The sequence below is a fragment of the Danio aesculapii genome, chromosome 10, assembly GCF_903798145.1.
Source record: "Danio aesculapii chromosome 10, fDanAes4.1, whole genome shotgun sequence".
In the NCBI taxonomy this organism is placed as follows: Eukaryota; Metazoa; Chordata; class Actinopteri; order Cypriniformes; family Danionidae; genus Danio; species Danio aesculapii.
Window position 1 is genome coordinate 22,172,384 of NC_079444.1, and position 27,999 is coordinate 22,200,382.

The 27,999-nt window shown below is 36.7% G+C and overlaps 1 protein-coding gene across 1 annotated transcript; it reads right to left on the reverse strand.

Annotated features, from left to right (window-relative positions):
• Positions 1–12,819: 12,819 nt before the first annotated feature.
• Positions 12,820–27,999, reverse strand: ugt5g2 (UDP glucuronosyltransferase 5 family, polypeptide G2). The gene is made up of 3 exons (XM_056467508.1): positions 27,877–27,999; positions 25,735–27,193; positions 12,820–13,022 (listed from the first exon to the last, which is right to left on the reverse strand). The coding sequence occupies exons 1-3, from the start codon at positions 27,997–27,999 to the stop codon at positions 12,820–12,822; spliced, it is 1,785 nt and encodes a 594-aa protein (XP_056323483.1).

Genomic DNA, 27,999 nt, shown 5'->3' on the forward strand with positions numbered 1-27,999 from the left:
TAAAGCAAGGAAAGCATTATTTGATGACTTTAATTTTAAAACATATTGTCGACCTGTATTAAAACTAGGTGAGCTTATTATCCATTCACGCTTTAAATTAAAATAAAAAATCGAATTTTTACATCGCCTTCAGCAATTGGCGGAGTGCTTCTGACCTTAAAGCTGCCCTCAACCTTTTTTCTAATATGCCAATCAACTTTAGACTCGTTCATAGCTTTCTGGAAAGAAAACTAATTAAATATCCTTTTTATTTATTTTGTCCATAGGGCAACTGGCAGGTGTTCATTTAAAACTATCATTCCTATATATATATATATATATATATATATATATATATATATATATATATATATATATATATATATATATATATATATATATATATATATATATATATATATATATACATGTATATATGTATGTATGTATAGATAGATAGATAGATAGATAGATAGATAGATAGATAGATAGATAGATAGATAGATACATGAAAGCAAAACAATCAAAACTAAAATAAACTAAACAAAAAAATAATAATACAGGTCTATAGTTTATAAATACAGATATTTCATTTTCTGCTAAGACCAATAAATGCATAAATCATGTAAATAGAAACATCTGCATATTTTGTTTAGCCTAGCCTAAATATACAATTATATGAAGAGAGATTGTCTTTCATATTTTATTCCTACATGTGTACAAATATTATATAGAAAAAATATAGACTAAAGGAAAACATCACCAAAGAAGCCAATTTAATGTTCTCTTTTATGTCCGAAGTAGCCTACAGAGTATAATTAGACCATATTGATATAAACATTGCACTTATAAAACTAAAGCAGTTTTAACTTTGGTTAATTGAGACAGCATCTTTTCCTGTGTTCATGGGTCATTTGTTTTTGTTAAATAATGTTTAAAAACTTTACTGAGTTTTCTATAGGCCTAATTATGTATTTGCAGCATAAGTTGAGTGACTTTTTGATGTCCCTTAGAGGTTGCATCCGAAAACGGTCAGTTTCACAGCTGTGCGCCTAAAGGAGCCACAGTGTTGGCTCTTGGAGAGCTGGACTCCCATGCGCTTATTTAATCGAGATTGTTGGGACACCCGATCTTCTGACAGCGGATCTAAGTGGTTCCTTGTAATCTGCCACGTAAAAATGATTATGCTCTTTTGGCCTGGCCGCCGCGTTTGATTAGCTTCAGAGGGTGGGAGTTGGTGTGGAGCAAATCCGTTTACTTTGAAGTAGTTGATATTTTAATAGACCATTAGTGAGTGCTGACGCTAAAAAGCCTCATCCCCCCGGGAGCTCGGCCCTCGTCCAGTGGCTGAAGACGCTTACGTCATTCCCGTACAGCTTGTCGTTGACCCATGGCCACTCTTTAGCTTCTGAGTCTGTTTGCTTTTATCGTGTCACATACAGATAGATAGATAGATAGATAGATAGATAGATAGATAGATAGATAGATAGATAGATAGATAGATAGATAGATAGATAGATAGATAGATCACCATTCAATATGCAAAATATAGCACGATTTGTTATTTTTGTCCTTGACATTGCTAGATTATTATTATTATTATTATTATTATTATTATTATTATTATTATTATTATTATTATTGTTGTTGTTGTTGTTGTTGTTGTTGTTACGTACAATCCAATTAACAGCCGTGCTGTGTTCCAAAAGTTGAAACAGTTTTTAACTTGCGCATTTTTTCCCACATTAGTGAAATGCTCTGTGTAAATTCAAGATTTCCATTTTTCGGTTTGAGTGGTATAGGCTTTAAAATGCACCCGTAAGCATCCCTGTTATATGAGGGACACAAACGGTTTCACCTGGCTGGCAAGGCGCGGGATAGGAGCTCGGACCCACTTCTTATCTTTGACCCGTGCAAACAATTTAGCAGCCTAGAATCAATAGATTGATGAAAACCGAATTAAAAGCGTGAAATCCCTTGCTCAAAGAGCAAATAAAGGAATGGTTGGCGAATTGTTGGAGTAATTACCGGGATCTGCATATGAGCGGGCGCGCGTGCCACCCTGCCCCCGGCGCTGTTTTTATTGCGCGTGTCTGCCGTTATCAATTCTGCCGAACATTTTAAATGGGAGTCTGGCAGCCCGCAGTATAAAAGCGCTCAGATAATATGCAAAAAGACGACGCTGCTTTTGAATAATAAATGACGCACTTTTATAGCGGCTTTAAAACACCTGTGATGCTACGATATGAAAAGACCATGATAAGTAATAGTGCATTTAAAAAGGATCTAGTATGTTTTTATTACTATATTTTAAAAAGCATAGAGTGAGAGAGACGGCGGGAAGGAAATGGGCTGAATGAGGAGGGGTTGGGAGCCAGAGAGATATCTGTATTATTGCAATAAAAGCCAAGAAAAAGTGAAAGGCGCCGAAATTCCCTCCCAGCGAAATACCCTGCTTAATGAAAGTTTAGAGTCTCTCTCTATCTCTCTGCCCATGAAATATTCACTCAAATGTTATATAAAGCTCAGCGCCTAATGTCCTTTATGGCTTTTCTTTGTTTTTTTGCTTGTTGTTCTTGCTTATTATTCTTGGGCTGTAATAGAACTCCTTTTAATTTAGTTTACATGGTGCGTCATCTGCGCCTTTTTCTTTCTTTCTTTCTTTCTTTCTTTCTTTCTTTCTTTCTTTCTTTCTTTCTTTCTTTCTTTCTTTCTTTCTTTCTTTCCTTCTTTCTTTCTTGAAATCATTATATGTGCATCAGCCTCATGAATTGATAGCACAAAGTGCAGGTTGTTTTGTAAAATATATTTGTAAAGAGAACAATGCACTGATTTTTGTTAGGATACAATGCCCCATTGGCGCATTTATGTGTGTGCAGAAAAAAAACATATTGGAAAAAAACTCTGTATATGTGCTCTTCACAGTTTAATATGCAAGTATAATCTTTTGTGGAGATTCTTTATAAAATTAAAAAAAAAAATCTGCTGATCACATAGCTGGCAATTTTATCTTTTTATCTAAGATATTTGCTGGTCACAAACGTGAACGTTTCCTGCAACACACATTATTTATGTTTATAATTAGATTAGATATTTAATGTATTTATATTATTCAGTTTTACTTGTTGTGAAGAAATTTGTTTATTTGTCATTTTTAGTAAAATTCTTAAAAAAAATTTAGGGTGGTGTGTGTGATTAGTTTTTGTAAATTAATCCGACTAAAAGATAAATAAAATAAACATTTTAATTAACATATTTTCTATTATGATCCAATAGGAGCAGCAACAACAACTGTATTATTTTTACCTGGCATTAGTTTGCACACTTTGGCATTAATTCACACACAATTTAACTTTTCTAAAAACTTTTCTCCGCTAATTTATCACGGAGCTTTTAATATTAGGCTAGCTACCTGCAATGTGAAATTGTGTAAATTAAGAGTTTTGTGAACGTGTATTTTGACAGGAATTACCCATAAGCTTCGCGGGTCTTTAGTTGTGGTTACGAATTGATTTATTTATTTTTTTGATAACTTGATTTCTTCTTTTGATGCTTAAAATTTAATTCTGATCTTTTCATGCTCAAAGATTAATTAAAAGTAATTATCATTTACATTACCTATTGTCGGGGTTGGTTATGGTACAAAAACCAGGTAATGAGTTATTTTATGAATTTATAAATGAGCATAATTATATTTCCCATATGGGTTGCAGCTGAAAGGGCATCCGCTGAGTAAAACATATGCTGGATACGTTGGTGGTTCATTCCGCTGTTGCGATCCCTGATTAATAAAGGGCTAAGCCGAACAGAAAATAAATGAAATAAGTATATGCTGTTCAGGTATTTGTACTGAATCCTGGTGGAATCATATTGACTGTATTTGTAAGCACAAATATCGAATTGACGGATTTAATGCACGGAAGTATAACTGCGACGACTGGTGTATGACTGATTAATTTTATAAATATTTTTTTCTAGCTGATGAAAAAACAAAGAAACTTGACAGCAATCTTAATCAACTTGACTTTAAGAAACACCAAACAAAACAGCCCCAAAACGAAATGGTTAGTGTGAACGTGAATATATGGATGGGCCTTTATTATATGCCATTGCACCATCTTTCACAACAAGATTAAATAGCCAAGACCTCAAATGAGAATAATCTGCCACGCACATAGATGTATTTCTTAATCAGGTAGAATAAAGAATTAATTTTTTACAATTATTTTTCAAATGAATTATTGGGCTATTATTATGTTGTTTGCATCTAGAAATACACAGATTAATACAGTTATTTGAATTAGCTCTCAATTCCTATGCGTTTACTTACAAAATTGAATGTAAGATATTCAGCACATTGTTCTCATTAAAACCAGCTCTAATTATAATTCTTTCTCGACTTCTTATTGTCGTAATTTTTCTTGTTGCTTTTATTAGCGGTCTGCAATGTATGGTAATATGAACCCATTTATCTGCATCCTCTATATGGAGTATATCAGAAAGCAGCTGAATCAGGACGGACCCCCTACCACGGGCCAGTGTAAACAGAAGCAGATCTCCGTGTGGAGGAGCACTGCCACAGGCTTTAGCTTTTAGTGATCTCACAAACTGCCCCTGATTGAGGAACCTGAAAAAAAGATGAGAGAGAGAGCAACGCACAGCTGTTTAAGACAATAGAGCAGGCTTTAGTGTAACCTGCTCACTGGGAGCATTTCAGCAACAAAGAGCCAAAGAGGAGTTGCCCTTAGGGAAGAAATGGATCTCTCTCTCTCTCTCTCTCTCTCTCTCTCTCTCTCTCTCTCTCTCTCTCTCTCTCTCTCTCTCTCTCTCTCTCCTCCTTTTCCAATAGCTCTCTCGCTCATTCGCTTTGGTTCACACAGACACAGAAGTGCATCACTGGGCCTCATTATAGCTCAGTGTTCAGATGAGCTACGCTCCATTGAATGAAGAGATGGAGAGAGTTTAACACACCGCGCTCTTGAGAAACGAGCCGCAATCGGAAGTGATCCTCTCTCTCTCTCTGTGTATGTGTGTGTTTGACTTGACTCTGTTTGATGTGATGCAAATATTACTGTGGTTTTGTAAATGCTTCACTATGGCCATCTTCTGCGTGCCTTGAGGACTTTTTTAAGCTGCGTCCCCATCTATCTATCTATCTATCTATCTATCTATCTATCTATCTATCTATCTATCTATCTATCTATCTATCTATCTATCTATCTATCTATCTATCTATCTATCTATCTATCTATCTATCTATCTATCTATCAATCTATCTATCTAGATATCTAGCTATCTTTTCTTCAATGTTAAAATAATGTAATATTATATTGTTTTGTAATATTTGTTTTATAATACTTAATGTCTTTAATATTACTTGAATTTTTAAACATTATTTAAAATTGTAATATCAACATAAATTCTAATATCAAATATGTGACCTTGGATCACATTGTCATAGGTGTCAATTTTACAGTTTTGGAAATTGAGATGTGACAGCTGAATAAATTAGCTTTTCATAAATATTAGTTAGCATATTACAATATTTGGGCGTCACGGTGTCGCAGTAAATAGCATGATTGCCTCACAGAAAGAAGGTCGCTGAGTCAGTTGGCATTTCTGTGTGGAGTTTGCATGTTCTCCCTGTTTTGGCATGGGTTTTCTCCAGTTGCTCCAGTTTCCCCCACAGTCCAAATACATGCACAATATGTGAATTAGGTAAGCCAAAAAATTGTCCGTTGTGTATGTGTGTGTATGGATGTTTCCCAGTGATGGGTTGCAGCTGGAAGGGCATCTGCTTCGTAAAACATGCTGGATAAGTTGGTGGTTCATTCCTCTGTGGCGACCCCAGATTAATAAAGGGACTAAGCCCAAAAGAAAATGAATGAATATTACAATATATAATTGAGGTGCAATTTGAAAATCTTTGAAAGTCAAAATTATTAGACACCCTTTGAATTTTTTTCTTTTTAAAATATTGCCCAAATTATGTTAAACAGAACAAGGACATTTTCACATTATGTCTGATGATATTTTTTTCTTATTTGTTATATAAGTCTTATTTGTTTTATTTTGGCTAGAATAAAAGCAGTTTTAAATTTTTTACAAACATTTTAAGCTTAAAAATATTAAGCTATATATTTTTTCGATAGTCTACAGAACAAACCAGCGTTAAACAATAGCTTGCCTAATTACCCTAACCTGCTTAGTTAACCAAATTAACCTAGTTAAGCCTTTAAATGTCACTTTAAGCTGTATAGAAGTGTCTTGAAAAATATCAAGTCAAATACTATTTACTGTCATCATGGCAAAGATAAAAGAAACCAGTTATTAGAAATGAGTTATTAAAATTATCATATATAGCAGAATGTTGATTTTTTCCCCCCTTGTTAAACAGAAATGAGGGGGAGGGTAATAATTTAGGGGAGCTAATAATTCTGACTTCAACAGTATATATATTTGTGGTAGAAAATTTACAGAATATCTTCATAGAACATAAACTTCACATACTAATCTTATGGTTTTTGGCATAAAAGAAAAAAAAAAATAGATAATGGCAATTGCCAAAAATATACCTGTGTTCCAGGGTCAGATATTACAATGCAATTTCAATATTCATTTAACTTTTTATTTACATTTTCAATTATTATTTTACAGATCATAACTTATAAATAATTTAATTATTATTATTATTATTTTACTATTTAAATTATATGCTATTCTCATCTGGTCCATTAAAATTCAGCAGGCATCTGAGGATCACCGAATATCTTGTAAAATATAACCAAATCAGACTCCACTCAGAATCTATTGATCTAACAGGTTTGCAGGCAAAGTCATCATCAAAACCGACAGATGTGATGGCTGTACATGGAAAGTAGACTGACACTGAGTGTGCCGGAGGGGATGGCGGATCTGTGGCATGTGGAGAGCAGAACCGCTGCTCTGATGGTTGAGTGCGAGGCTCTGTTTTGCTTTAATGGGAGAAGAGAAAGGGCTGACGAGATGGGAGGAGGCATATTTGCGGGGGGAAGCTGCACAGTTTGACTTCTTTGGCCTGGAGTGCAACTTTGGTTGGAACACTTAATGGTATGTCTTGGCAGTTAATTCCTACCTGCTCTTTATTTACTGTAACTTTAGTGTGTTTATTTTGGATTCTTGTGATCTCACTACATTGAGAATTGTGTTCCCCTCATCATTTGAGTCTTTATCTCAATATTGGCCATGTGGAGGAAAGTTATGTTTAAATGTAATATTTGCATTCCACCTTTAAATAGATAACTAAATATGACACTTAGATGCTTTTTAAGGAAAGTGATGTCTTACTTTTCTCATCTTAATGTTTGCCATTCTTTTAACAATCCTGATTCAAACACAAGCCCTTATCTTTCAACCTTGTATTGTAGCTATCAGAACACAAGCAAAATGTGCTGTTTTCTGTACTGTTTTTAGATGTCTCATTTAGCATTCATACTGTATGCATTCATGTAATACTTACTCACTCACTCACTCACTCACTTACTTTCCTTTGGCTTAGTCTCTGCTTTATTAGCTCACCACAGCGGAATGAACTGCCAAAAGCTCTGGCAATTGTTTTCCCCTCCTTAGACTACAGTAGCACTTAATTTTCTGAGCCCTAACAGTTCCTTTAATTAGCACTCATTGTGTGTATTTCCTCTTCTTATTTAATCACTGAATGTCTTTTCAATTGTAAGTCGCTTTGGACAAAAGTGTCTGCTAAATGATTAAATGTAAATAAGGATTCCTCAGTGGATTCTATTCCAGCCACAATCCAGCACTGAGAGTACAACCCTCAGTGCTGGGAAACGCTCATACACTCTCCCATCCACACACTACGGCCAATGCAATAGTTTATGCAATATGCATGTCTTTGGACTGTGGGGAAAACTGGAGCTCCATGCAGACACAGGGAGAATCTGCAAATTCCTCACTTGAACTGCAGCAACGTCTTGCTATAAGGAAGCCATGCTAACCGCTGTGCCAACGCCATATATAATATGCAAAGCTATTTTGTAGTATTATCCTGAAAGATCGGAAAAAGTCTGTACATTCTCTTTGACCCTCCTGCCATCAAAGAAATCAGGAAAATGATTTGAAGTGAAACATCAGGTGTAAACAGAAATGTCTACTTGTGATTTAAACTGACCAAAATGTATGTTAATGAGAGGTGTGAACATAGCCAAAGATGACTAAACTAGTAGTGAATTTCATACCATGTGTGGAAGTCAAAAGAACAATTCTGACTTGAAGCTTTTGTCACAAACAGTCGAGATCAAAACTGGAGAACCATATATACAAAATAAAATAAATGTGTAGGGCAATGCCTAGTTCTAATAAAGTTATATTGGGGAGGGGCATATTTTCCTGGCTGCCCAGCCTGCTCTCATGAGGAAACGTAACTATTTTTTTTGTTTTGTCAGTTCAGTGGCTAATTCGTACGAGTTCAGTCGCACAAAAATGTACGATTTGAAAAAGGAGGTGTGGTACCTAACCCCACCCCTAAACCCAACCGTCATTGAGGGAGAAGCAAATCGTACTAAATAGTATGAATGAGATCATATGAATTTAAACGAATTAGCCACTAAATCAAAAAGTTACGAATTGATGTGAGAATGTGTTGCGCTGCCCAACTTTTCAGTTTTTACTGATTTTGCAAGACAGTTAATCATTCTAAAGTGACTGAAGCCCTCTAATAGCAGGTTGTCCATATAATGGCTAAAGAGATTAACTTTCTGTCATAGAAGTCATAGATTCAAAAGAAGGTGTTCATTTTAAATCTGTGATTTCTAGAATACTGCATCTCAATGGGCTGGAAATATAAAGATCAAAACTTAAAACTCAGTAAAATGGATTTCCTTCATGCTGAAAACACTAAAACAATGGAATGGCCATCCCTGAGTCCTGATCTAAACCTGATTAAAAATCTTTGTTAAAACTTTGACAAAGCTATGAAACTGAGACAGACTGGAGGAAAGCAGATTAGTATCAAAGTGAAAAAACTGTGATGTCTTGGTGAGAAACTCTGATGTTCTATGAGAGACTAGTGATGTCTAGTGAGCGAATAGGGATGTCCTGTGAGAAAATAGTGATGTCTGTGAGAAACTAGTGATGGTCAGTGAAACTCATGATGTTCTTTGAGAGACTAGCAATGACCTGTGAGAAAATAAGGGATGTTTTGTGTGATGTCCTGTGAGAAACGAGTTATGTCCTGTGAGAAACTAATGTTCTGTGAAAGAATAGTGATGTCTGTGAGAAACTGTGAAGTTAAAGTTGTCTTGAGACAAGAAATTTTTTGTTCAATACACGTTTTGCTTTAAGAATAACTTTGATGAAAGGTTTTGATCCATTTCAAATATTGACTAGCGTAAAACTTAGTAAAATTTTTAAACACAAATATTACATAATTTTTGTATGTGTCTTAAACTGTTCTTTAATCTTGACGTCCACTGAAAAGGCACACATCAGCTCAATCTTTAATTAGCTTTCACACAAACACAAATGTTTGGCTTGATCGAAACAAAAGATGTCCATGTAAACATTGCTGAGTGTACGTGTGTGTGTGTGTGTGTGTGTTTTTTCGCGTGTGTGGCGTCAGTGTCAGCCTCGCTGTGAATCGTGTCAGAGGCACTCAATAAAAGGCGATTATGCAGTGTGTCGCTGTGCCTCTCTTTGTCTTCCTAACGACTGCCTTTTGACCTTCTCACCCTGCCTGCTGCCTGGCGGCGGGAGGGGAGGGAGCACGGACCAGCTGCCACCAGTCTTACTGCCCCTCTCGTTGGCAGAGGCCTCCGCTCCGGCCCCTGCTCCTCCCAACACGCTGGGCCCTCAGGGTGGAGCAAGCTGTTGAGCCACCAGTCTCCCTGCTGTCCCACCTGCCCTACACACATTTAAACATACACACACACCGTCTCACAGCACTGCCCGAGGCATCGCTGTCTCCTCCTATGTCTCATCCATCTCCGCTCATTTCCAGCCCCGTTCATTTCATGTTTTGTCGCCTTTTTGGGGGTTTAGTTTAAGTCTTATTTCCTTTTAGTAGCAATAGTTGTTTTCCCCTCCAAGCTGTTTTCGTCTGTTTACAGAGTTAACTGTCAGTTTTAAGTTGCATTAGGTGCTGACATGAACTTGTAGCGCAGTTTATGGACTCTTCTACTGGTTTGAGGGTGTTTATAGGATTTTCTATTAATGCTGTTTGCTGTCTCGAGTATGTGTGCGCTGACATCCAACATGAGGCAACTGTGGGATTCAAGGAATAATGTTGCTAGTTACAGACACTGAAAAACAACTGCAATATTTTACAGCAAGGTGCAGTTAGGGGAGCAATAGCATTCATATGCTGCGTTCAAAATCAAATACTTTCAGTCCACCTCCCAAAATCTACTGTATGTCAAATGAGTAGCATATTTGATTACATAGTATTCAAAACACTATCACTGGAAGTACAAGAATGACATAGGTGCTTTTTCTGAGATACAGGAGTGTGCATTAGATGGTTAACAAGGCAGATGTAGCATCTCTTAAATTTTATATAATGAACTTTTTTTAACAGTTGTAGAATAAGTTAAAATTCAAACTTACTACATTCACAGTCTGCAATTTCATACTAATCAACATGTGGATTAACAATAAACATGTTTATGTCATACCATGGTCTTTAGCCTCCTTGCTAGAGCAACCAACTCCCATACAAAGAATCGCCAGTTTGAGCTCAGAACGGGTTGAATCCAATAGAGCCGGTGGGTTATACATGGGGGCTCATCCAGGATGGGAGTGAGGTTTAGAGGGGTGGGTGTAACAGAGGCCAGCTAGTGAAGTGCTGTGCAGGTAAACCTAACTCCTCTGACCTCTAAAAGTGCTCTAGCAACAGATGCTATGACTTCTATGTAAAGAATCTCCAGTTCGATCCAAGCTCATGACGGGTTGGGTGCAATAAGGCCAGTGGGTTATACCAGGGGGCTCGTCCGGGATGGGAGTGAGGTTTAGGGGGTAAGTGTAATGGAGGCCAGCTGGTGGAGTGCTGTGCAGGTAAACCTCACTCCTCTGACCTCTAAAGGCTGATTTAAGACATGTAGCGCAAGCTTTGTGATTGATCAGCTTGGTAGGGCTGACAAGTGTGGGTGGGGTAAGAGCTGTGCGAATCTATTTATGTGTCGAGTGCCATGAAGGAGCTCCAGATGGAAACTTTGTTTTGTGTTTACCTTATGATTAAAGTTGTTGCATATCCGCAGGTTTCTGCCTCAGAATGAGCGAGTTTTAGCTACTTGTACATTAAGGTAGCATTCAGAAAAAAACAAAACACCAGCGAAGAAACTCGACACAGATGAAAATATAAACCTCACTGCCAGCTTGTGTTTCGGAAGTGTTATTGCAGAGCAACACAAACAGTGTGCAGGCATTTAAATGCACGGCAACGCACAAGGTAGGCACCGTGGGTCATGGCGATCACTCGACGCAGATGTATAAACCAGCCTTAAAGGCCATGGTCTTTAGCCTCTTTGTTAGAGCAACCGACTTTGATCCCAGCTCAGAACGGGTTGGGTGCAGTAGGACCGGTGGGTTACACTATACTGCATGGATATACATTTATACAACCTAAAATGTTACCCTTAAATGCTCTGTTATTTTGCATGTCATTTAACAGTTTTAAAAGATTGAAATAGAATTTACTCACCATTATGTTGTTCCTCAAAAGCTGCATGATGTTTATTCCTCTGTGAAACATAAAATAACTAATTTTGAGGAATACAAAGAAAATGATCTTTGCTCATACAAAGAAAGTCAATGGGCTCAAAGTCAACATTAGACTTCAACGACTTTCATAATGGACAAACAATTAAATAATGAATGTATACATGTTTGATTATTATCAAGCTACAATATAGTGAACTTATGTGCTGTAAAGAAAATATTATGATACATTACTTAATTATATATATAATTTCATATTACAACCTAATTAAAATGTAAGCTAGTTAGTTTTAGCTATGCCCACAAATGCTCTTGTAATCCAGCAGCACTCATGAGCCAAAGCAATGGACACATACACAGAGAGAGGGTTCTTTCTGCTCTTTTCTTTCTGACATCTCCATGATGGATGGCTTTCAAACACACACTTTATGAGCTGAGCATTCATCTGGATTCACAGCATCCACAACCAGATTTATCTGAGACGTGTATGAATGTGTGTGTGTGTGCGTGCGTGCGTGCGTGCGTGTGTGTGTGTGTGTGTGTGTATTTGAACCGAATGTGGAAAGAAAAGAAAAAAACTGGTTAGCGACAGTGAAACAGAAAAGATGGCACAGGGTGCTTTTCAACAATTCTGCAGTCTCTCTTTCTGAAATTTCCGCTATAACTTTAATTCAGAATTATTGCAAATTTAAAATGAAAAATACCTTTAATTAGATTTAGAAGCCTTTTTTTCAGAAGCGTTCAAAATGTCCCACAGGTGAACGGCGAGCCTCTGGTGTCAATCAAAGAATGTGGGCGGGGCTCCAGGTGGCCACAACAGAGTTGATAATAAAGGTGTTCTGCAAGTTGACATAAGTTTGGGAGAAGACTGTCAGGACAGGGGTTTGGAATTTAGTTATTCTCTCTCTCTCTCCATCTCCTCCCGTCTCTCTCCCTCCTCCCCACATTTCAGAGCGATTAACGCCCGGAGGATAAGACAATAAATCCTGGCCGCGCTGAATGAACGCCATTCATCATATTCATTTTCCTGTCGATACAATTATGAAAAGCCTCTGGCCTTTCTCTCTTTCTCTGGAACTCAATTCTGCTCAGGGAAAACGCAATTAGTGTGAGAGTAGGAGAAGGCTATCTTCAACTCCCTCTCCTCGGTTCATCCCTTTCTCCATCCCTCCGCTCTTTCAACTTTTTCTGTTTCGTGGTTCCCCCTTTCTGGGCGAGGGGAATGTTGTGCACCGTGACGCTCAGAGTTGAGAAGTCGCCCTGTCCGTCCATCTGCTCCATGCTGTCGGTGGTTGGAACGCAGACTGACACCTGCTGGTCAGCGTCTCTGTCGACTCGGAAGCACAGACGTTATTGATTTATCAATATAGCCTACATGTGTTTATAAAGCACTTTTCGGGCCGACTGCACTTGCTTGTGTGTGTTCAAACAAATATGGAAGCTTGTTACTGCCACGGAAAAATAAACAAATAAACGTACATTTGTAAAAAATAAATAAATAAATAAACAAATAAATAAATAACTATTGCATCAAGTATGCATTTCATTAACATCAATGACGCCTTTTAATTGCATTAATATTTTTTTACGGTGGAAAACTTTTCTTCACTGACACGTCTAAATGCAGCAAAGCACACTATCATTTATTATTATTATTATTATTATTATTATTGTTATTATTATTATTATTATTTTTTGTCATATGGCCTAAGTTTTATTTGGTCATTGAACAGCCTTACAATAATGATAAATTCCAGGATTAATTTTGTGATATGGATAAACTTACAAAAACACCCCAACCCCAGCCTGTAAGTATACAATACAGTGATAATCAAAACAACTTTTAGTTACAATACATTGCTTTGGGGAAAAGAACTCCCCATGAAGTGACAGATGAAAAGGACCCAAATCTTGTGAAATTGTGCAATGTTGCCTTTTAAAAAAAATCTAATTCGTTTCAAGTGCAGAGCAGATATCAATTCTTCAAGCCCTATTTAGCAGTTGAAGCATTAACATTTCAAACAATATGTAGGAATTTCTGTTGTGCACTGCTTAATGAATTTATATAATCAGAATGACTTATAATAAGCTGTGGGTCAGGATCTACAGTATGTGTAGCTGAAGAACATCTAAAAGCACTTTAAAAACCTCATCCCAGAACCCCTGTATTTTATAATATATGCTTATTCTGATCAGTATCTTTATTTTTAATATAGTTTTGCAACTTTGGATAAAATTCTAACATTTCCCCTCAAAATTCAAGATAACAATTTTAAAGATTCAATCTATCTGAATTATATGAACTAGTAAACTAGGAATTGCCAAAAGTGTTTATTTCGCAATTCTAACTTTCCTCAGTATTTTGAATTACCATAATCAGAAATGAGGATATTTCTTGTAGCGTGAGTGTGATATTTGTTGCAATTCCATTATTAGCAACATATCTGTGAGTGTAAAAAACGAGCTATCTTATTTTTCTGTGGCAAAAACAAGCTTCCATTGACGTGTCGACAGCACATATCCCTTTAACCCCTATTCTACTAAATGGTTGAAGACTGTTTTAAATAATGACTGTTTTAAATAATGATTTACACTAAACACCGCATTGTTGGTTTACAAAAAAAATCAAACAAACGTAATCCTGTTGCACTACTTGATTTTGGTTTAATTGTATTAAAAGAAAGAAAGAAAGAAAGAAAGAAAGAAAGAAAGAAAGAAAGAAAGAAAGAAAGAAAGAAAGAAAGCATTTTACATGAGAATCTGAAATATTGTATGGCATACTTCAAAAAATAAAGATGATTTAGTATTTACAAAAAATTTTTTTTATTTTGATTATGTTTTTAACTTAATTGGTCTTACACTTACATATTTTCAGATTTTTCATAGCATATGCATTAATTCCGGTACTTTTACCATAAACAGACATATTGGGTTGATATTTTAGAAAATGGAATGTGTTGGGAAAAATGCATTGAGTGTGTGCGACATTATGAGTTAAGAAATGCAATCCATTTTTTTTTCTTGGTGGGGCAGTTAAAGTGTTAAAATGCTCACTGTATCACACTGTACCTCGCTTGATAGAGTTCGCAAGAAAGGTAAATAAATCCCCATTGCCGCGCGTGTTATTCCAGTGCAATAATTTGTTTCAATGTAATGCTTCTGTTTGAGTTACAGACGATGACAGTGTGAACCATAAACTGCTGTTCTGTGAATATATCACGTTATTTTATGAACATGCTAAAATATCATTTACACTCTCTGAGCAGCACTGAGGAATAGATTAGCTGAAATAGAATGGGGAGATTCTCGAATCCCATAATGCTTTTCAAAACAATTTTTCGCTATTATTGAGAGCGAGAAACGGACACGGGTGTGGGCAGGGGAAGGAGTGTACAGGTGAATGAGTACAGGAGGGAGAGATAGAGCTACTTTACGAACGCACGAGAGAGAAGAGGAGAGCAATAAGGTGAGTAACCAGCCCTGCGGCCCTATGCTGCCAGACTATTTAAAAGTTATTAACAGACATCTTTAAAAGGTAGAGCGAGAGTCAAGGTGATGGTGGGCAGAAAAAAAGCTCAGTTAGAAGAGGATCCGCATGGATGAATAGATGGATAGTTGAATGGACAAGAGCGTTAGATGAGAGAGAGAGAGAGACAGGCCAGGTGTGGGGCCAGTCGTCCTCTGTGGGTCTCCCCACGTCCACCCGCCAACCCCCCCTCCTGGTGCTAATTGATTCTGGCTGCTCTGAGCTGATTAGTGTGAGGACTCATGGGGTCTGAAGGCTTTAGCCAGCTGTCCCAGAGCAGTGTGTACCCCACCACCCACCTGCGGCACTGACGCCCCCTACTGGAGCGGGCAGAGTAATACCGCAGTAAAAAAGGAGGGGCGGCGGGGGCCGGGAGTGGACAAGAGATACAACGCTCTCTTAATGTAATTTTGATTGCCTTCAGATGCTGGATGCAGAGTAATTAGTTAATAGGTAATTAGTAATTATTGTGTACTTGGCAGATTAAGTGCTTGAAGCTGCGATGTGCTGATGTGATGAGTCTCGGTGGTGAAGCAAATCTGCAAATCCTGAAGTCAAAACAGTTCAGTGAACAAACCGTACAGTTCTTATATTAAGCGGGAACGACGTTTTATGGCAATTGTCTATCAGTTTCATGTCGTATGGATAAATAAAACTCATTTGTGATATAGGCTACTTGTAGGATCTAAAGAGATATGTAATTAGGCGACAATACTTGTCAATCTAAACAGAGAGTGAAAATAACAGCTCGCGAACCCCGCTTTCCATCGCATATTAAGCGCGTTCTGCAATCTGTAATGGCGTCACGGTGGCTCAGTGGTTAGTACTGTGTCGCCTCACAGCAAGAAGGTCGCTGGTTCAAGTCCCGGCTGTGACCAGTGGGCCTTTCTGTGTGGAATTTGCATGTTCCCCCCATGTTGGCATGGGTTTTCTCTGGGTGCTCCAGTTTCCCCAAAACACATGTGGTATAGGTAAATTGGATAAACTAAATTGGCCATAGTGTATATGTGTGAATGAGTGTGCATGGGTGTTTCAAAATACTGGGTTGCAGCTGAAAGGGCATCTGCTGTGTAAAACATATGCTGGGTAAGTTGGCGGTCCATTCTGCTGGGTCGAACCCTGTTGAATAAAGGGACTAAGATGAAGGAAATTAAACGAATGAATGCAATCTGTAATGTAATGTGTAATCTAACATAATGCTAACTAGTAGTAATTTTTATCGGCAAAATTTCGCAACCGATAACAGACTGATTATTTAGAGTTATATTTGTCCATACAAATTCGGGTATGAATCAGCCTTTAATATGTTCTTTAAAAACAATCATGGTTTCAGATATCACTTTGAAACATCTGTAAATATTCTTACCATATTCACTTTATTCTCTAAATTTATTTCAGAGTAGCTGGTCAAATAAAAAATGTACTTAGAAGAGATTACTAAGAAAAGATTACTCAAATAAGCATGATTCATTCATGAAAGTTGTTAATTTATATTAACATTGATTCAATTCTTAATTAGTAATTTACTCACACTCACAACAAACAAAAGCATTTCTGCATAATGAGATTGGTGGTTAAAAGTTTTGCAAAACTTGCAAATAATTTACCTGTACAAATGTTACAAAACACAGTTTTACCATCACTTCCATCACAAACATTTTCTATACACAAATTGGATCTTTTCCCTCTGTGTTTTAAAAAACAGTCCCTGATAACTGTGTGTTTTTAATTTATCTGACAATACTGATTATTGACCATCACATCTGTGTATCTCTAATGCAATTTAAATGTTATTTTACAATGTATTTATTTATGTTGCAACACTTGCAGCAATAATACTATTTAAAAATGATTAATTTGTTACATTTTCTCCTTATTGCTTTATTTCCTCCCATTCACCCATCAGAATGTTTTGTTTTATAAAATTCTTCTTAAAAAAAGTAAATTTCTTAGGACCAAAAGTTTGCTCTGCTGGACACATTCCTTATCAGCAGTGGTCTAAAGTAACAAATTACAAATGCTCAAATAACTGTAATTCAGTAGTTTTTCTCAGGAATTGTACTTTACTAAGTTGTTTTAAAAATTTTACTTTCCCTTGAGTACATTTTTGGTGCTGTATCGTTACTTTTACCCCACTATTTTCCTTCAACCTGCAGTAACTACTTTATTTCTTTCTTGTCTGTGGTGATTGGCTAAAGTAGAAAAATCAGTGCTGCGATGCCTATCCAATCAAATTGCACATAGAAAGTAAATTGCATCATACTGAACAACCTCAAGACTTAGGCGCTTTATAAATGCACAATAAATGACCAAAAATGTCCAAGAAGATTCTTTACATGCTTATAGACTGCATGTCACTGATGAGAAAAAGAAGGATGTCGACTGTATGAAGACTGAAGTCATCAAACAGCCTTAAACAATCATTAAATAGAACGAATGAAGAATGGAAGGTAGGATTCAAGAAGGACCGAACAAACTAAGGATTAAAGGAAGGAAGGAATGAATGAATGAATGAATGAATGAACAAAGAACCAAATGAGGAAGGAACGAAAGAGTGAAAGAACTAATGAAGGAACGAACGAACGAAGGACAAAATTAATGAAGGAACGAACGAACAAACAAACGAATGAATGAAGGACAGAACAAACAAACAATGGAAGGAAGGACCGAAGGAAGGAAGAAAGGACCGAACTAATGAAGGAAGGATTCTAGGAAGGATTGAAAAAACTAAGGAACGAAGGAAGGAATGAACAAATGATTGTATGATCAAAGAACCTAATGAGGAATGAACAAAAGAATGAAGCAACGAATGAATGAGTGAATGATTGAAGGAACGAACGAAGGAAGGACAAAATTAATGAAGGAACGAACAAACAAACAAACGAATGAATGAAGGACAGAACAAACAAACAGTGGAAGGAAGGAAGGACCGAAGGAAGGAAGGAAGGAAGGACCGAACTAATGAAGGAAGGATTCTAGGAAGTATTAAATAAAACTAAGGAACGAAGGAAGAAATGAACAAATCATTGTATGTTCAAAAAACCAAATGAAGAAGGAACAAAAGAATGAAGGAATGAATGAAGGAAGGACAAAATAAATGAAGGAACGAACGAACAAACAAACAAACAAATGAATGAAGGACAGAACAAACAAACAATGGAAGGAAGGACTGAAGCAAGGAAGGACTGAACTAATGAAGGAAGGATTCTAGAAAGGATTGAAAAAACTAAGGAACGAATGAAGGAATGAACAAATGATTGTATGATCAAAGAACCAAATGAGGAAGGAACAAAAGAATGAAAGAACGAATGAATGAGCGAACGAATGAAGGAACAAACGAAGAAAGGACAAAATTAATGAAGGAACGAACGAACGAACAAACAAATGAATGAATGAAGGACAGAACAAACAAACAATGGAAGGAAGGAAGGACCGAGGGAAGGAAGGAAGGAAGGACCGAACTAATGAAGGAAGGATTCTAAGCAGGATTGAAAAAACTAAGGAACGAAGGAAGGAATGAACAAATGATTGTATGATCAAAGAACCAAATGAGGAAGGAACAAAGGAATGAAGGAACGAATAAATGAGAGAACGAACGAAGGAAGGACCAAATGAATGAAGGAATAAACTAATGAACAACCAATGGAAGGAAGGAAGGAATGAACGAACGAATGTAGGAAGATCACTTAATGCACTACAGAATGTTACGTTTACATGTCCCTGCACAAACTGTATGTAAACGCATCAACTTTTCACAGTACAATACTCACTACTCACTACTCTTGAGTACTTTTAAAAGGGCTACTTTTTACTCATACTTTCAGTAATATTTACAACAGATACTTTAACTCTACTTGCACTACATTTCTGGGCAAGTAATGGTACCTTTACTTGAGTATGATTTTCAGTACTCTTTCCACCACTGCTTATCAGTGGATAAACATAACTAATCATGTTTTTAAAATATTATTCAAATTTTTAGGTAAGGACCAATGTAACAGATATAACACTTAAGTTCTTAATAATAATATTTTTTAAAATATACATATATTATTTTGGTTAGAGATATAAAATGTATGTTAGCAGAACCCATTATTCCCAAAGAACAAAAACAAAACGAAGAGAAAAAATGTACATTACAAAATGAAGAGCTGAATGAGTGTAAATATTGTTGTGTGAGATTTAAAGGAAGTTAAAACGTGTGTTCCCATTCACATTTTCACCTCTCAGCAGGTAACCGGCAACCTAATATAAGTTCCTACTTTCAATGGTTTGAAGTGTGGGTGTATACAGATTGAATATTTGTTAATGTTTGCCTGCTATGATTAAGAGACAAAGTTGTGTGTCTGTGTACCTGTCTTTGTGTGCGCATTAAGTATGTGCGCTAGCGTGTATGTTTGTGTGCGTTTGGTAATTGGCTGTATATTAAAGATAGTTGTGATCCTGCCCTCTCTAACACAGCAATAAAGCTCACTTAGAGTGTTTTATTAAAAACAGCCAGCGAGAGGAGGGGGAAGACGGAGGAACGGGCTGCCAGAGACGTAACAACACAAAAATATTGGACTTTTTCCTGTATCATTTTTTGTCTTTAAAAAGTCCAAATGACCACTCAAATTGGGTAGTGCATCATTTTCTGTCATGCAGCTGAAAGCGTGGCAGACAGTTCTAATTCATCATTTTGGTGATTTAATAGCTGAGAAATATATTAAAATAATAAAATGTGGGCTGAAATGCCCTGGATTTGCAGTGATAAATAGCCCTCTCTGGCCTGATCGGATTAGTTGCACTAACAGATATATTGCGGTCAGGATTCACGCAGGCACGCACGATTGTTTTCCAATAAAAAGTTGCATATTAAATTCCAACACAGAAAAGGAGGGGAGAGGCCCTTCTATCTACAAACCCTCCAGAAAAAGAGATAGAGGGGAAAACGAGAGAGATGAATGTAGAGAGGGAATAAGGGATTTTAAGTGTTACACCGATACCATCCGGAGATATATTGCCAGAGCCGAACCACCACAGCCGATAAGTAAGCTACTTAAACTTATTTATCTGGACATTTATAGCAAATTCTCACACATACATAATTCCTCATGCTCAGAGAGTCATATTAGCATGCTCACAAGCTCATAAACTTTCATTTAAACTCTCTCTCCCTCTCGCTCGCTCGCTCCCTCCCTCTCCCCGCATCCCTGAGGAAAACATTTGGAGTCTCATTGTCCTTCGACTCATCAGGAAGTGCTTGGTTGTAATTAATTAGCTCATTTGTTTATGCAAATGTCTGCAATTAAGTCATATTGTTTGTTAAAGAGATAATTTTCCAAATCAAAAAAAGACGTCCTGTATCTGAGAGCAAATGATGTTCGTCTAATTAAGCACATTAGTCCAAATTTGTAATTAACAGTGCATAATTAGGTGGGAAGATATTCTGTTTATGCGTGACGTCATCAGGGGTTACAGAGCCTGACAGATGGGCAGGTAGACTAAATCACAGAAGATCTAAAACCACATCCAAATAAACACCACATCCAAAGGAGTGAAACGTCTGGAAGCTTGCACTGTTAGGCAGAAATAAAAGAATATTTTTCGGTGCAATCAGCACTTGCTGTGATCCACAGCTAAATATGTATTTATTTATTTATAGCAATTCACATGTGTGCTGGATTGAAGGTGTTCGGGGGTCAGAGCGGTTCAGCATTAAAGGGTTAAATCTCTTTCATTATTACTCCCCAAATCGACCTGGGGGGATGCAAGGAGAACTGATTAGAAAGGAGAGAGGAGGAATGAGAAAGCTAAAGAGAGATGAAGACAGAGGGCAGAGAAACAGAGAGATCTCAGAACAGTCCGATATAAATCATAACAATCATAACCTCAGGGCATGTCATGATAAAGAAGAGACGGAAGGAGAAAGAAAGAAAGAAAGAAAGAAAGAAAGAAGAAAGAAAGAAAGAAAGAAAGAAAGAAAGTGAGGAACACTATACAAATATGACCGTAATGTACAGCCACGGGAATTGTTGTGATGTTTATTTGTTAAAATAAAACACAGTTGGTACATTGTAACTATTGTTACGATATGTTTACTGTACATTAATTGTGAAGGCCTAAACTTGAGAATGCATTTAAATGCAAAATACATTGCAGAACTAGAGAATTCAAAGTAAATAATAAGATAAATACATGACTTACCAGGAATTAGAACATAATTTATGTTGTTATTATCTTTATTACATCTTTACATCAGTCCATAAGACAAATTACTAAACAAATATTACACTACCATATATAAAAAGGTTACTACATATAAAAATGCTTTGTGGAATACTTACTGATTTGGTTGATCTGATTTACATTTTATGAGGTTTTCTTTCCAGTTCTTTCCCTTTTTAAATAACCAAAAAAAAAAAAAAAAAAAAATATATATATATATATATATATATATATATATATATATATATATATATATATATATATATATATATATATATATATATATCTTAAAATGTTCATAAAGTCAAATGTTGATATTGGTTTCAATCAGTTTAGCCTGGAAAAGGCTGTTATTTTGCATTTAGGCAAACTAGTGGCTATTCATATGAATTTGTATTTTGAACACAATTGCACAACTATGATAAAGAAATCCCTAATCCCACCCTAAAGATAACCACAGTGGAGGCAAAAACAGATCATGTGAAACTGTAAAAATGAGATCATACTAATTAATGCTAATTAATACATTTTCTCACTATTTACAAACAAAGTCGTTACAAACTTTAACGATGGTCTTTTTTCTGCTGATCACAATAGAAGATATTTTGAAGAATGTTAGATGCCAGTAACCATTGACGTATAAAGTAAGAAACTAAATGCTAATTTGTTTTTAATTTATTTATTTATTTATTTTTTTCAAACTTTTGTGTTCAACAGAATAAAGAAACTCAAACAAGTTTGTGAAAAGTGAATGGTGTGTAAACGATGACAGAATTTTCAGTTTTGGGCACACTGTCCCTTAAATTCCAAATGCCATTTCCTGACTGACATTATGGATGAAAATGAGTGGGATATTAAAAAATAGCCTTCTACAGTGAGTGAATATTATTATTATTATTATTTTTTGTGGTCTAATCTTTTAAATGTATCCAACAATGAATTTTTAATCTGTTGCTTGTCTAATCTGACACTGTTTGAAGGCATTTTGTCCTGTGTGTGCTTTTGATTTTTTCATTGCATCTTTCTAAATTCCTTTAGCAGACAGACTGAAGGATTTGTTAATGAATCAAATTGACTCGGTTCTTCAGTTTAACTAACTGATTCGTTGAATCATTGCAGCAGTTAACAGCTCACTGGAGGGAAAGATGATCACTGTGAATGGTGAATTTGTTCCTAGCACACACATCACTGGAAGCCTGTGTCATATTTTTAACCATAATTTTATGATGTATAATGTTTTTTCGTACATCAGGCATTGTTCCGTAGGCCTACTTTTACAAAGCTATGTGCACGAAATGCAGGCCTTATGTTTGTGTATATTTCCCGATTTTATGCGTCAGGGGAGGATGGATAAGAGAGAACTGAAAAATGAGTAGTCTATCCTTTTGGGATGGAAAGTGCCTCTGAAGAGATTTTCGCCAGACCAGTCCGTGTCCCAAACAAGCCACAAATGAACAAATAACACACAAGAATGTTGCAATGTGCTTTTGAGGAAAATTACGTACCACAATGAGCGGGAAGCGACAGAGAAACACCGCAGTTTGCTGAGGATGACGGAACACAGTGGAAACGCAGTTATTTTGAAAGCTGAGAGGAAAACGAACCTTAGAAAATCGTGGAGTAAAACAGAAAAAGAATGAAGCGGGAGAGAGCTTTTAAAAACCGCGAAAATCTGTCCTCGTGCGACTACAGAGTTACTATCCAGAGAGTTTTCTGTTATGGGTGACCAGAGGGAGGGCGAAAGACAATGTCATCACTCTGTAATTGGTTTTTAGTTTTAATTTCTTTGTGTTTAACACAAATAGGATGGTACTATTAATGTTAAGTAGGCTTGTGTAATAAGTTTCTATGACCTGCAGGAATTCCTAATCATTAATTCAAGCAAAAGCCTAATGACCTTCTAATCTGTAGCACTTATGAAGAACATTAGTCTCTTTCTCCCTCTCTCTTCCTTTCGCTCTCTCGTCCCACTTCTATCTCTCTCTCTTTTGCTAAGAAAGGCTAATTAAAATAGCCATTTGGCAGCCTAGCGTCCTAATTGCTATTCCCATCATTGCTGGTCGATTGGGAGGAGATAGAGAGATAGAGGAAGGGGAGAGAGTGAGGAAAAGAAAAGATGAGCGAGAATAAGATTGATAATGAGATAACGAGTCATTAGAAGCATACATTAGTGAGTACAGCCCAGGCTAATGTCCCCTCAATCAGTTAGAGCTCTCTCATACTTGCCTGTCTACTTTTTAGCATTCTGTCCCTGCATGTGCTTTCAGCTATCTCCTGCTACATATCTGAAGAAAAGATTTTTCCTACTCTGGTTGGTAAAGGGATGTGACGCACAGCATTTTGGTAGGTTTGTGATTCATTGTGGTTTTTAATAATTTTTGGTTTAATGGAAACATGGAATGTTTATGTTCAGTGTATAAAAAAGCATTAGCCTGATGTAAAATTGCCTATAATCTGATTTGGATTGAAGAAATGATTCTAAACCACAATATAAATATACATCTATAGTGCCATCTGCTGGTGATCATCAATAAAATGTAAAAAAAAAACATTGAACTGAAACCTGATGTTTTAGATTCTGATAAAAGCTCATTTGTTACAATTCGCTATTCATTACCGTGCTAATTAGCCATGTTTTACCCAATGAAATACGGAATAGTTGCAACCACGGTGTTCTATTGCCTGAGCTACTAATTATTAGTTGGAAAATTGGAACTGCATGTCACACCATGAACAGACTGACTGGTTCACACAACCTGGCTTCATCACACTTTCATATCTTGCATACAGTTACATCATGCAAGCGGTGACTCACCTTTATTCTTTTTTACAAATGCTCTTAAATGTGCTGTGTGCAAAAGGGGGATTACAATAAATGTTAAGGATTCCAGGAAGGGATCTGCACCTAATCATCAGCATAAAGTTTAGTCTTTGGAGGGAATTGCAAGAGCTTAAGGAAAGAATTAAAGGGAATTAAAGCAAAGAAAGAAAGAATGTTGGGGCAGTGCAATGGTCTGACACAAAAGAGCTGTTCACACTATGCCTAACTTTAAGTTATAAATGTTCTCAACATTACTTTTAATATTTATTTTATGCTTAGATGTTTTAAATGTGGTTCAGCATCAGTTAAGGTTATGAAATGTTGCTCTGGAGGGTTTAGCACCACTTTTACACTGTTAAGCCCACTTTTGGTGCCAAATATGTACAATGTGAAACAAAGAACGCTAAAGATTTATGGGTAAATGCATAGCAAAAAACAACCATAACCACAATATTTACATGCATTGGATAGTCAAGAAAACAGTTTAATCTTTCAAGGTAAAAAATTTCAATAAGTAATAGAAAATGCACTAGTATTGAAGTGAAGAAGAAAGTTTATTCTGACCTTTAAAGTCCAAAAGGTCCATTTAGAAATACAACTTCATAATAGTCAGGTCAGGAGAATATAATGCTTGCCTTTTTGCTAAAAGGTCACATGCTGTATTCATCCAGTCAGTGACAGTGACACCACAAATATGCAAATAATTGTTAACCCACGGTTAAATAATCTCAAGTGAGAATGGTCAGAAAGTGAATAGCCAGGATTAAAGGTTATTCCAAGATTTTGGTTTCCCAATACTAAAGTAAAAAAAAAAAAAAAAAGTGTGAATAGCCTAAAATGTCATTGTGCATGGACCTGGCTTTTAAGTCTGGTCTGGGTCAAGAGTCAGTCCTTTTATTCTTTCTCTTCTTCTATTTTACTGTTATAACAAAGACAAAATAGATTTGAAAAAAGGAATGAGAAACTTATTATTTAACTTTATTATTTATTTTTTATTATTTAACTTAAAATGTATTTATATTTGGAATTTTCATTTTTATTTTGGATTGTTTTAGGATATTTATTATGAATTAGGATATTTATTATGTATTTTTATAACCTTTTTGGGGTTTTGTTCCTGGTCAAATGCAGTTTTATTTAGTTTTAAGCCTGGGTTCTTCATACAATATGCTTAATTAATTTAATTTTAGATTTATATTAATTACTGTTTTAAATGTTGCTAGTTTTAGGGTGCCTTCACACTATAAACCAGAAAGAAACTACACTCAGTCACAGAACACAACAGATATACCCACTGTGAAAGCCTCCTTTGTTTTAGTTAACAATAATAATACTGAAAGAAGGATTTTGAAGGATTCTTATCCTACAGTATTGACCACATTTACATTTTTCTTTGTCTTAGTTTTGGCATTGCAATATTATTACTGTCTTTCTGAGCATTAACAGACTCATTCAACCTTTTACTTTCTTCCATTAGAGCTTCTTTTTTTACCATCTGTCACAGTCTTGTTTGCTTGTCTTTTTGGTCTTCTTATACAAATTGTGTAAACACCTCCCAAAGTCACCAGAAGCATGAAGAGAGCCAGCGTGACCACATCCAGACAGTAGTAGGAGAACTCAGACATGTTGTAGGCCTCAGCACGCAGATGGGGTGCACCTTTATTACGCAAGACAAACTCAATCCAATACACTGCTTTATCAAGAGGGTGCAAAGGCCGGTCTCGATGTAAATTAGAGAGCTTCTGCATGTTCCGTCGATAAGTTGGGCTTTCTAAGATATCCGTCAAAGCTTCAAGGAATTCTTCTGTGCTACAAGTAGCTGCATCCAACATCCGAGCTCCGCCTCTTGCCTGAAGACGTACAATGTTATCTAACTGATCAAATAGCAAAGGGAGCCCCAAAACTGGCACTCCATGGTAAATCGCTTCATATAGACCATTGGTGCCACCATGAGCCACAAAAGCACGAGTCTTTGGATGGCCCAGCAAGTCATTCTGTGGGATCCATTGAATAAGTAGTGTGTTATTGCCCAACGTTGAAGGTCTCTGTCCTATAAACCTCCAGATCACCTTCTGCGGGATCCGTGCGAAGGCTGAGGCGATGGCCTCCATGACTTCTTTGGGCAATCCTGCGATCAGAGTTCCTAAAGACATCACAACCACCCCATGGTCTCCTGAGCTCTGCATGAACTCCTCCAGATCAGCAGGAAGAGGCTTGGCTGGGTGACACTGGAAGCCACCAATGTAGATGAGGTTTGGCATGGAAGGTCGTGGAAACTCGAATACAAAATCTGCACGCACTAACCATAGTTCTGCTGAACGCTGCATGGTAAGGAGGTCAGTGCCTGGAGGAAAGTAGTTGAGCAACAAGCTGGTATACATGGGAATCACCATCCAGCGCTCTTGAATGAGGTTCAGCCCATAATGTAAAAAGTTACGGGATCGCTCTAACAGGCCCATTCGGTCTGTCAGACCAGAGCCAGGCACAGGAACATAGGAGATGGGAGAAGGTGCTATGGAAAAGTGGCCCTCTCCAAAACTCATCCAACGAACATTATAGACCATTGGAAGGTGAAGGTAATGAGCCAGGATGACCCCACCAGGCATGGCAGGATCGGTGAGCATCAAGTCATAGTTTGCCATCTTTATTTGTGTCATCAGAGCTTTGTTTTCTAGCATGGAGGTGAGCATAGCAATGTTTGCTCCATGACCCACCTTCAGGATGCCTATAAATTCAGACATCTGTGCCAGCAATCCCATTATTGGGCCATTCATACGAGCATCAAGAATCCTTTGTACTGCTGTCTCAAACAGGTCCAGGTCTATGAATTTATTCTTAAGCATCACTGTAATAGAGGAGTAATACGGTGAATTTCCTTTGATGAACCAGCTGTCCTCCAGGCGAATCACACTCAGCTCGTGTCCACGAGACTGCAGCTTCTTCACCAGCACCTAGGGGGCAACAGAGTGCATACAGGCTTTAAATCCAAGTTTGTTTCCTATGGAATTTTTTATCTTGAGTCCATGTGAAATCAAAATGCACAATGTTTATTTTGCTAGTGCATGTTTTTATTTTTTAGGTGAACGATTGTTCTGTGCAAATTAATCCACTGTAAAAAACTTCAATTAAATTCTGATCATTTACATCCATGTTTTGAGTGACAGCCCTTCTCTGTTGATGTCAATTTGACAGCTTCAGACACATTTTTTAATCGCACCGCTATGCCTAGTTTGATATGCGAGAATGATGCACAAAAAGAAACGTGGATGGATTCAGAACTTACTATTACATAAATGACTACCCCTGAAAACGTGGGATAGAAGATTATAGTGTTTAGCAAAAAAAAAACAAAAAACAAACAAACATGATTATGTCTTTTTAAGTAGTCGAAACACTTAAAATAGACTCACCCTACCTCCAAAACAACGCTTAAACAAGGTATATTGCTCAATTTATAAACTTCTGTTTGTGTGGTTGATAATGACTTTATATTTATATCTGCAACTTTTTAAAATCATTTAAAAAACTATTTTTACAGATTCTTCCACAACAGCAAATCTCAACAAGCATTATAAACAAGAGTAAACTTTGCAGAAACACTTAAATCTTTCATTCAGAACGTTCAGATCAGTACCTCCATGTTCACCCAGTGACTGCCATCAATAGGGAAAACCAGGATCTTGTCAGCATTATAGCCAGAGGGTAAAGAGAGAAGTAATGAAGTCCACAGGAAAACGAGGGACATGTATCCATACAT